General features: G+C 40.1%; 1 protein-coding gene across 1 annotated transcript; it reads right to left on the bottom strand.

Moving 5' to 3' along the window:
* Positions 1-10,155: 10,155 nt before the first annotated feature.
* LOC102392992 (olfactory receptor 2K2) lies at positions 10,156-11,162 on the bottom strand. Its single transcript, XM_025279306.3, has one exon. It carries the CDS (start codon positions 11,104-11,106, stop codon positions 10,156-10,158), a length of 951 nt encoding a protein of 316 aa, XP_025135091.3. The 5' UTR covers positions 11,107-11,162.
* Positions 11,163-12,256: the final 1,094 nt, after the last annotated feature.

Raw genomic sequence — 12,256 nt, forward strand, 5'->3', positions numbered from 1 at the left:
CGACCCCATGGATTATAGAGTTCATGGAATTCTCCAGGCCAGAATACTGGAGTGGGTAGCCTTTCCCTTCTCCAGGGGATCTTCCCAACCCAGGGACTGAACCCAGGTCTCCCACATTGCAGGTGGATTCTTTACCAGCTGAGCCATAAGAGAAGCCCAAGAACACTGGAATGGGTAGCCGATCCCTTCTCCAATGGATCTTCCCAACCCAGGAATTGAACTGGGATCTCCCGCATTGCAGGTGGATTCTTTACCAACTGAACTATCAGGGAAGCCCAGTCCTCAGTAAGGCTCAGTAAATCCTAAGTAAGGCTTCCTAATAAATCTTAACTCACAATTTTAAGGATGCTCATTTTTCTTCAGTTGACATACCTTGATTTAAAAATACATAATTGCTAAAAAAAAAAAAAAAAAAAAAAAAAAACTAACCATCATCTGAGCCTCAGCAAGTTATAATCTTTTTGCTGGTGAAGGATCTTGCCTCAAATGTTAATGGTTGCTGACTAATCAGGGTGGTGGTTCCTGAATGTTGGGGTGGCTTTGGCAATTTCTTAAAATAAAACAACAAAGTTTGCTGCATCAACTGACTTTTTGACAAATGATTTCTCTGTAGCACGCAATGCTGTTAGGTAACATTTTACACAAAGTAAAACTTTTTTCAAAATTGGAGTCAATTCCCTCTCAACCCTGCTTTATCAACTGTTTATTTAACAGTCTAAATCCTTTGTGGTAATTCCAATAACCTTCACAGCATCTTCACCAGAAATAGATTCCCTCTCAAGAAATCTCATTCTTTGCTCATCCAGAAGAAGAAGGTCCTCATCCATTAAAGTTTCATCATGCTGCTACAGCAATTCAGTCACATCCTCAGGGTCCACCTCTACTTCTAGTTCTTTTGCTATTTCCACCCATCTGCAGTTACTTCTCCTACTAAAGTCTTGAACCCCTCAAAGTCATCCTTGAGGGCTGGATCAACTTTTTCTAAACTCCTGTTCATGTTGACATTTTGACCTCTCTCTGTGAATCGCAAGTTTTCTTAATGGCATCTAAAATAGTGAATCCTTTGCAGAAGGTTTTCAATTGACTTTGCCCAGATCTATCAGAGGAATCACTGTGTATGGCAGTTATAGCCTTATGAGTTGTATTTATCACATAATAAGACTTGAAAGTCAAAATTACTTCTTGATCCATGGGCTGCAGAATGGATGTTGTGTTAGCAGGCATGAAAACAACATGAATTGTATTGTGCATCTCCATCAGAATTCTTAGGTGACTGGGTGCATTGTCAAATGAGCATTAGTATTTTGAAAGCCATCTTTTTTCCTAAGCAGTAGGTCTCAACAGTGGGCTTCAAATATTCAGTACCATGTGGTAAACAGATGTACCGTCATCCAGGCTATGTTGTTCCACTTCTAGAGCACAGGCAGACAAGAGGCAGCACAATTCTTCAGGTCCTTAGGAATTTTAGAAAGGTCAATGAGCATTGGCTTCAGCCTTAAGTCACCAGCTACATTAGACCCTAACAAGACAGCCCGTCTGTGTACTGAAGCTTTGAAAACAGGCATTGACTTCTCCTCTCTAGCTATGTAAATCCTAGATGGTATCTTCTTCCAATAGGAGGCTATTTCACCTACACTGAAAATCTGTTGTTTATCCATCTTCATTAATTATCTTAGTGAGATCTTCTGGATAACTTACTGCAAATTCTACATCAGCACTTGCTGCTTCACCCTGTACTTTCATGCTATGAAGACAGGTTCTTTCCTTAAACCTCAGGAACCAACCTCTGCTAGCTTCTTTTCTGCTAGCTTTCCTAACTTTGCTTCTGCAGCTTCCTCACCTCTCTCAGCCTTCACAGAATTGAAGAAAGTTAGGGCCTTTCTCTCGCTTCGGTAAGGGAGTATTGTCACTGGTTTGATCTATCTAGACTGCTAAAACTTTCTCCATTTCAGCAACAAGACTGTTTCCCTTTCTTATGATTCATGTGCTCACTATGGTAGCACTTTTCACATCCTCCAAGGACTTATCCTTTGCATTTGCAACTTGGCTAACTAGCATGAGACGTAGCTTTCAGCCTGTCTCAGCTTTTGGCATGCCTTTCTCAGTAACTTTGATCATTTCTAGCTTTCGATTTAAAGTGAGAAATGCTTGAATATTCCTTTCACTTGAACACTTAGAAGTCACTGTAGAGTTTTAATTGGCCTAATTTCAATATTGTTACGTCTCAGGGACTAGGGAGATCCAAGAAGAAGGGGAAAGATGGGGTAACAGTGGTTGGTGGAGCAGTCAAACCACACACAACATTTATGAATTCAGTTCATCATCTCATATGGGCACTAGTTCATGGTACCCCAAAACAATGGACAACAGTAATATCAAAGATCAGACATCGCCATAGTAATCTAATGGTAATGTAAAAGTTCATTACATGAATTACCAAATTGTGACACAGAGACTTGAAGTGAGCAAACACTGTTGGGAAAAAATGACATCAATAGACTTGCTCAACACAGGGTTTCCACAAACCTTCGGTTTTAAAACAAAATCCACTACCTGCAACATGCAATAAAGTGAAGCACAATAAAGCAAATATGTCTGTGGAGGGAAATGTTGTATAGGTTAATCTGAAGGCCCATTTGCAGAAAGGAAACATGAGGAGGAAAGAATCGTCCTGGGGAGGTACTTCTTTGCTCAGGAAACAGTAAAATGATGCACACCACTCTACCTAGTCCTTCTCTAATTTCCAGATGCTCCACTACCCCTCTGAGAAGATCTTCCCATGGCCCCTTGGGAGGAACAGCTACTTAGCTCTCCAAATAGCTCTAGAGCATTTACCAATCAAGATAGTTATAATGCTTCTCTTTTTCTGCAACACTTCTTCATTATGACACTATTCCCACTAGACAAGTACAAGTCACAGACCAGCTCTCACTGCCCTGTGTTTCACTAGGCTTCATTACAGTTTAGAACCCGTGTGGCCCTGCTTCCCTGGAGGTGCACACAGGTTAAATAAGACACTGTGGGACTTAGTCCCAAGAGTAGGCAATAGGTTTGCAGTGAACTTGGGAAAATTCAACTGAGACTTATTAGGAAGAGAACTTAACTTTTCTCAGGAAGTTTCCTAAGGGGGATTTGAAGTGCCTTCAAAGTGAAACGATCCTATTTATGAGTAACAGCGAAATACTGAGAGGAGGGGGTGATTCAAAGTACTCATAAAATGTCCAAGGAAAGTATTACTCAAGTTTAAGAAATTTACTCCATTTTATAAATTTAAAATCCCATAAAGTTTCACAGTTTGAGGCCATAATGATGGATACAGATCACTCTACATTTGTACAAACCCACAGAACACACAACACCAAGAGTGAACCTTAATTTAAACTATGGATTTGAGGTGGTTATGATGCATCAGTGTAGGTTCATCAATAAACGCACCACTCTGATGGGAATGTTGATAATGGTGGAGGCTAAGGGGGCAAGAGCAGGGATTATATGGGAAATCTCTGTATCTTCTAAATTTCGCTACGAACCTAAAACTATTCTACAAAAACACTTATTGGAAAAAAAAAAAAAAAGAGCAAAGTAGCCCATACTGAAGGATTTATCAGTTAATTGAGGACATACTAGAGACAATAAAATAATTAAAATGGGCAAAGACTTGAATAGACATTTCTGTAAAAAACATACACAAATGTCCAAAAAGTTTGTGGAAAATGATCAACATTACTAATCATTAGATCAGTGCAAGTCAAAGCCACAATGAGATATCACTTCACCCCTACCAGGATGGTTAATACAAGAAAAACCAAAACAAATAATACATAGTGTTGGTGAGGATATGGGAAATTGATCCCTGCGCTCTGCTGGTGGGAATATCAAATGGTGCAGCTGCTACAGGAAACATAACAACTATTATGGACGTTCCTCAAAAAACTACAAGTAGAACTACTGTAAGGGGCTCCCCTGATGGCTCAGCTGGTAAAAAAATTTGCCTGCAATGCAGGACACCTAGGTTCAATTCCTGGGTCAGGAAGGTCCCCTGGAAAAGGGATAGGCTACCCACTCCAGTATTCCTAGGCTTTCCTGCTGGCTCAGATGGTAAAGAATCTGCTTGCAATGCAGGAGACCTGGGTTCAGCCCCTGGAGTGGGAAGATCCCCTGGAGGACGGCATGGCAACCCAGTCCAGCATTCTTGCCTGGAGAATCCCCATGGATGGAGGAACCTGGCAGGCTACAGTCCATGGGGTCACAAAGAGTCAGACATGACTGAGCAACTAAGCACAGCACAGAACTACTATATGACCCAGCAATCTCACTTGTGCATATGTACACAAAACAACTGAAAGCAGGATCTAGGAGAGATATCTGCACACCCATGTTCACTGCCCCATTATTCACAAGAGCCGAGAGGTGGAAGCAACACAAATGTCCACCAATGGAAGGATGGATAAAGAAAATGTGATATATGCATACCCTGGAATATTCAACCTCATTAAAAAAAGAAATTCTGTCACATGCTACAACATGAATGAAACTTCAGGACATCAGATCAGATCAGTCGCTCAGTTGTGTCCGACTCTTTGCGACCCCATGAATCACAGCACGACAGGCCTCCCTGTCCATCACCAACTCCCGGAGTTCACTCAGACTCACGTCCGTTGAGTCAGTGATGCCATCCAGCCATCTCATCCTCTGTCGTCCCCTTCTCCTCTTGCCCCCAATCCCTCCCAGCATCAGAGTCTTTTCCAATGAGTCAACTCTTCACAGGAGGTGGCCAAAGTACTGGAGTTTCAGCTTTAGCATCATTTCTTCCAAAGAAATCCCAGGCTGATCTCCTTCAGATTGGTCTGATTGGATCTCCTTGCAGTCCAAAGGACTCTCACGAGTCTTCTCGAACACCACAGCTCAAAAGCATCAATTCTTCGGTGCTCAGCCTTCTTCACAGTCCAACTCTCACATCCATACATGACTACTGGAAAAACCATAGCCTTGACTAGACGAACCTTTTTTGGCAAAGTAATGTCTCTGCTTTTGAATATGCTATGTAGGTTGGTCATAACTTTCCTTCCAAGGAGTAAGCATCTTTTAATTTCGTGGCTGCAGTCACCATCTGCAGTGATTTTGGAGCCCAGAAAAATAAAGTCTGACACTGTTTCCACTGTTTCCCCATCTATTTCCCATGAAGTGGTGGGACTGGATGCCATGATCTTCGTTTTCTGAATGTTGAGCTTTAAGCCAACTTTTTCACTCTCCACTTTCACTTTCATCAAGAGGCTTTGGAGTTCCTCTTCACTTTCTGCCATAAGGGTGGTGTCATCTGCATCAGGACATCATACTATGTGAAATAAGCCAGTCACAAAAATACAAATTCTGTCTGATTCCACTTTTATGAAGCATCTAGTCAAATTCATAAAAACAGAAAGCAGAATCATGGTTGCCATGAGGTAGGAGGAGGAGAAACAGGGAGTTGTTTTTCAATGTGTGTGGAGTTTCAGTTTTGCAAATGAAAAACCCTGGAGATGTGCTATACAACAGCATGAATATACGTAACACTTTGGTAATGTATGCTCAAAAATGGTTAAGATGATAAATTCTACATATGCATTTTTTAACAATCAAATCACTGTTCTTGAATCTTCCAAGATTTCTTTTGATTTCTTTTTCCTCAAATTGAAGTATAGTTGATTTACAATGTTAATTACTGCTGGACAGGAAAGTGGCTCAATTATAAATATATTCTTTTCCATTATGTCTAACACAGGATATTGAACATAGTTCTTTATGCTCTATGGTAGGACCTTGTTGCTTATCCATTCTATATACACTATCTTGCATCTGCTAACCCCACGCTCCCAATCCACCCTTTCCCCACCCCTCACCCGTGGCAAACAAAAGTCTATTCTCTGTATCCGGGATTCTGTTTGGGTTTCATAGATATGTTCATTTGTGTCATATTTTCCATTCCACATGTAAGTGAAATCATATGGTATTTGTCTTTCTCTTTCTGACTTCAATTAGCATGATATCTCTAGATGCAGCCATGCAAATAGTACTATTTTCTTCTCTTTTATGCTATGCCTTTAATTTCTATGATTTCACCAAGAATGCAATATGGTCTTTAGTGTATATATTTAGTGGGAAAAAGAGAAGTTCCAGGGGCCTCAGTTCATATTTTCCTGCTACAGTGTTCCTTATTCCATAATTCACAAGGCCAGTGTGGGGATCTGCCACTTGTTGATAGTATCTATTCCAAATACTACATGCAAACTGAGGAAAAAACCATGGGTGCTTTCAGAGTCTCCATATGTGGACTTTGAAGTGAATCTCAATCACCTGAGACTCATAGGCAGACTCACTGACATCTATATTGCAGTGTTGTTCTGGGTCTTTAGCAATTGGAGGAAGTTCTGCATGAATGTCCAAGAATCTGAAAGTGTTTCCATTTCTCAGTACAGCCATTTTGAAATCAAGATGTAGTAGGAAAAATAATGGTCCCAAAGAGGTCTATATCCGATTAGGACCCCGAAACGGAGCATATGTTAGATTAGATGGCAAAGGAGATTAAGGTTGCAGATGGAATTAGGTTGTAATCAGCTTACCCTAAAGAGATTATCTGTCTAGGCCCAACTGAAATCACACGTGTCCTTAAAAGTGGAAGAAGGAAATGAAAAGAGAGAGAGATGTGATGACACACGCAGGGTCGGAATGATGCAATGTGAGAGAGACTTGACTCATCTTTGCTGGCTTTGGAGATGGACGCAGGGCCCACGCATTAGAGTGCTCAGGCTGCCATAACAGAACACCACAGACTGGACGGCTAACAGAAATGTATTTTCCCACAGGGCTGTAGGCTGGAAGTCTCTGCCTCAAGTACCACACAGGAGATGATAGAAAGAGAAAAAGGCAATGGGGACTCTTCCCAAGCTCGTGGGACCACGGTTCCTCTAAACCAAGAAGAAGGGCTCTTCCCTCAGGGTTTTAGGTGCTGCCCAGACACCGCTGCTGCCGCCGCCACAGCCACCATGGGATTGCCTGGGAGTTGGGGCAAGAGACAATTTTTTAATTAGTAAATTTCCTTTGCTCCCCATTTCTCATTTCAGACCACCAAAAGGGAGCTTCCCTTGGAGCTCACGCTATCTTTCTCTCTGAACCCAGTGTGTAGGTTTGGGCTTCAGGCTGCCCTTGAGTCTAGACCAAGAGATGCTGGATGGTGGAGAAGAAAAAGAAAAAAAATTCACCGTGAGTTTGTTGGTACCTTGCATTCCAGTTTCCTTCCCAGGTATGCATGGTACCATTCATTTTTCAGAGCCCTCAGATGACTACTCCATGCATCTCTATCTAAAGTTTTTAATTACATTTGGCGGGAAAGCAGGGTGGAGAGGGCTTACTTAATCTTGATGAAAACTGGAATCTGTCTTCTGGCTTTTGCTCTCTCCCTACTTTAGAAGTTGCTCTTTCTCAATGCCGCTTTGTTGGCTTTTCCTATTTGACGGGCTTTAAATATTAGTGTTCCCCTAGTTTCACTTAGGCAGTTTTCACAGTTTGTTGTTGTTCAGTCGCTAAGTTGTGTCTGACTCTTTGTGACCCGGTAGACTGCAGCACACCAGGCTTCTCTGTCCTTCATTATTTCCCAGAGTTTGCTCAAACTCATGTCCATTGTGTCAATGATATGTTAGTCATCTCATCCTCTGTCACCCCCTCCCCTCTTGCCCTCAATCTTTCCCAGCATCAGGGTCTCTTCCAATCAGTCGGCACTTCACCTCAGGTGGCTAAAGTACTGGAGCTTCAGCATCAGTCCACCCAATGAATATTCAGTGTTTCGCACACTGTATACTCTCTCCCTAGTTAATGTTAAGTATTTTCAATACTTATATTATTATATATATATATATGCAAATATGTCACAAGTTTATATCTCCAGGCTGATCTTTCTTATTAATTCCAAACCAGCATATCCAACTGACATCTCTTACACATTTCAAAATCATGACAGATTCCACATGTCTAAATTATAACTCATGGTTTCCCTTCAACCCCTAAACTTGGTCAAGTATTTCCCATGTCAGTTAATGACATATCAGGCTTCTTTGACACCCAGAAGCCACCTTTGACATCCTCATCTCTCTCACTACAGGAATGGTCAAGTACTTAATTGAACAGCCATCAAAAGTTTATTATATGCATATTTGTATTCAACAGATGTTCACTGAGCACTTGATGCTTCACAAAAGTATGCACCGAATGCCTTTCCTGTGCCAGACTTTGCGCTAAGCTCTAGGTCTCCAGTGGTAAATGAAATTGATATGGTCCCTGCCTCAAAGAACCTACAGACTAGTGAGAGAAATATTAAACAAGCAAACCCACAAATTATTATCAGATTACAAATTTTGATGAATGCTTTCAATAAAAAGACACAGCACAACACTTTTGTAGAATGAAAAGGAATCTGAGTTTCCCAAAGCAAAGAATATAAATGGTGGGTAATCAGATTTTGAAAGCCCATGCATGTCATCTTAAGGACTTCAAGCTTTAGGGTAATAAAAAGCCAATAAGGGGTTTAAATGGGAAGTGACATGATTCAATTTTTTTAAAAGCATAAACCTGGTCATGTTACTAATCTTTCAGGAACTGACTGTCAGAGGTGGTTGTACCTTTTTGTCAAATATATTCCTCTTTTTAATACCTGACAAGAATCCCTCACCCAAGACTCTATAAAATTAAGGATTGTAATTGAGACAGAGTTTAACCCAAACTGATTGATATGGAGTCTAATCTAAATGACAGAATGTACCAATTGCCAATAATTTCCTTTAGTACTGCCTGTAACATATGAAACACATTTATATTTATATTGACTTCCTGTTTTTCACAGCAACTTTAGGTAACATATGGTTGTAATACTGTAACTCCTAATCTCTTAGCCAAGAGCTACTAGGGAGATATCTGCCTAGGTTCCATTCTGGGTCCTCTTCTGACATAAGGGTCATTTATAACCTGCTTCAGTGACTCATGTCAACTAGCTCAGTTCCCTTTGTCAAAGCTGATATACTAATTACTAAGGGTATTCAGTGTCTATGTCTTCAAATTCTCATAGTTCACTCTCTGCAGTAAAGATTTCAGCTACTTTTGTAACTCCAGTTCTTCCTGTTTATATTTGGTATCACACATATTACAGCTAACTCCAGGAGACAGAAAATTCATTCTAAAATCCAGCTCTGCTACTTTAATAAAATTCTACTATCAAATATCACTTTAAGATGATTTATAAAGCAACAGACCTCATTGCCCATGCTGTTTCTTCTTCATAATTTTCACAAGTGGTATTTACTTCTCAAATACAGTGACTAATTCAAAGATGATAAATTTATTAGTTTACTGACTTATGTAAACATAAAAGATACAAAATAATAGGAATCCATGACTAAAGTCAATCATCCAATTAAGAAAAAAGACATACACACATAAAAAAAGACCTAATTAGTAGTATTGGTGGTATATTGCCAGAGAAACACATACAAGTTATGCAAGCATCTAGGTGCTTGGAAAAGCAAAGTTAGCAAGTGAACAAAACAAGCAGGCATTACAACCTTACTCAAAAAGTCAAGAGTTTTAATGAGGAGTTTTCAATTAGGAAGGGTAGTTAGCCACTCAGCATGTAGAACAAGCTCTGGCGAAGAAACCCAAAGGATGAGGGTTACAGTTCCAATTTTACAACTGTGTGATGATGAGCCAAGTATTTTAATTTTTCAAAGATTCTGTTTTATTGCTTAAGTAACCAAGGCCATTGTGTCTTTGTTTCTTTATGCTCCCACTTCATTCTGGAAAGGATTTAGGGCAGAGATGATAGACAAGTTTCTTCTGGCACCAGAGTTTACAGACTAAATTCATCCAAGTTTCCTTCTGGAACAAACGTGTGATGACTCTATAGCCCCAAACTTCTCACAACCATAAGACAGAAAAGACAGAAATTACAACTAAATGCAAATTGGAACCTACTATCGTCCATAGGCAATCACTCTATATACACCTATTTCACAACTGTAAAGTGACAAAGGTCAAGCACAAGTTAGTTTACTGAGCGTGAGTATATTGTCTTGAATTCTTCTGGTGAGTTCCGCCAAGGACACACCCCTGTAAAAAATCACGGACACACAGTCAGAGATGTTCCTGTGTTTGTTGCAAGTACATTTTGCCCAGCACTTTTTTCACCGCATCTTTGACTTCTTTGTTTCTTAAACTGTAAATTATGGGATTCAGCATAGGCGTAAGCACTCCATAAAGCAACGAGATGATTTTATCTATTTCTTGTGAGCCTGATGAAGAAGGCTTTAGGTACATGGAGAGGGCAGCCCCATAATACAAGATGACCACAGTCAAGTGGGCACCGCAAGTAGAAAAAGCTTTGTTTCTGCCCTCTGCTGAGCTGATTCTCAGAATTGTGGAAAGGATGAAGACATAAGAGATGCAAATTAAGAGCATTGGAATGGGCAGGAGGAGCACACTGATCACCAGCATGACTGTGTCCATGAGCAGAGACCGTGTGCAAGCTAGCTTCAGCACTGCCAGAATTTCACACGTGAAGTGGTCAATGAGATTCCCACAGCGGGGTATCCGTAGGGCGAAGCTGGTTTCCAGCAGGGCCGTCAGAGAGCCCATCACCCAGGAGATGGTGGCCATCTGCACACAGACCTGTCTGTTCATGATGACAGGGTATCTCAGCGGGCTGCAAATGGCCACATAACGGTCATACGCCATCACAGCCAGGAGCACACACTCCGTGGAGCCCATGGCAAGGGACAGATACATCTGTACAGCACACCCAGAAAAGACGATGGTTTTCTGGGATGACAGCAAGTTCACCAGCAAAGTAGGAATCGAAGCAGATGTGTAACAAATATCCATGAAAGAGAGATTTCCAAGGAACAAGTACATGGGAGTCTGAAGGCGTGAGTCTACGACAGTGATTAAAATAAGAGTGCTGTTGCCCAAGAGGGTTATCAGATACATTAAAAGGCTGAAGATGAAGAGAACGATCTCTAACTTTGGGTATCTAGAAAAACCTTCCAGGAAAAAGAAACTCCAGCTGGTGAGATTTTCGCCTTGCATTTGCTTCCTTTTACCTGTAGCTATTCTACTATGATTCTATTCACTTTATCTGAGGATAAAAACGGATAGATAAAGTATAATGTTCATTGACTTAGGAAAACACTTTTGCACTTATTTCCACTATTAAAAACACAATTTTACCACAAGAAATCACAGGACAATGTATCTATTGATCGAAGAGGAGGGGAAACAGGTTAGATCTACACAAAATTTAGAGAAGAGTGAATTTGAAAACATGAATAAACAAATTTAATATGTGAGTCTCAGCTTGTAATCCTTTGCTTGGCACACAGCAGGCTTTCAGTAAACAGTTGAAAGTACTCAGTGATGAAAAATATGGAAGAACAATGAATATATTATTGAGCACTAATTAGAAAAGTCAGTCAAATAAATGAGGAAAAGAAAGCACATTTGTAAAAATAAAAACCAGTAATGATCTTCACTGGAAGAAAAGGAGAATTCTTGGAAGGAACAAGTAAATGAATTTTAAGCTAACACCTATGAAGTTCTGGCCAGCTAACAGCTTGGAGGTCCATACACCTGTTTCAAAAATGGTGACATTGTTTGTAGCGTTGCAGATACCCATTCTGATTCTATGTAAGAGCCAGTTTACAAGTCATGCAACATAACCCACCTCATTTAAAAATTGTTACATCCACTCTAAAGTTTTATTCATTATAGGGACCCATATCGTTGTGAGTATGTAAATAGTTTTAAAAATTATACCCAGGCAATACTCCTGTTATACACTAAAACTCAGAAGATTCAGGAAATGTAGAAATGAAACCCCCTTTAAAACTTATCTTAAAATCTCTTTGCAACAAGACAGATAAACTTGGAGGATATTGTGCTTGGTAAAATCAGTCGACAAATACTGTATGAGATCCCTAATAGTGGAATCTAAAACAGATGAGTGAATATAACAAAAAAAAGATTACAGATCATCTAATTATCTACAAGACACTTAAGGTTTTATTTCTTTTGTTTTTGTTTTTAATTTTATTTTATTTAACTTTACAATATTGTATTGGTTTTGCCATATATCAGAATGAATCTGCCACAGGTATACCTGTGTTCCCCATCCTGAACCCTCCTCCCTCCTCCCTTCCCATACCATCCCCACATTTCACATAATTATCCAAAAAAAAAT

The sequence above is a fragment of the Bubalus bubalis genome, chromosome 3 (genome assembly GCF_019923935.1).
Source record: "Bubalus bubalis isolate 160015118507 breed Murrah chromosome 3, NDDB_SH_1, whole genome shotgun sequence".
Classification (NCBI taxonomy): domain Eukaryota; kingdom Metazoa; phylum Chordata; class Mammalia; order Artiodactyla; family Bovidae; genus Bubalus; species Bubalus bubalis.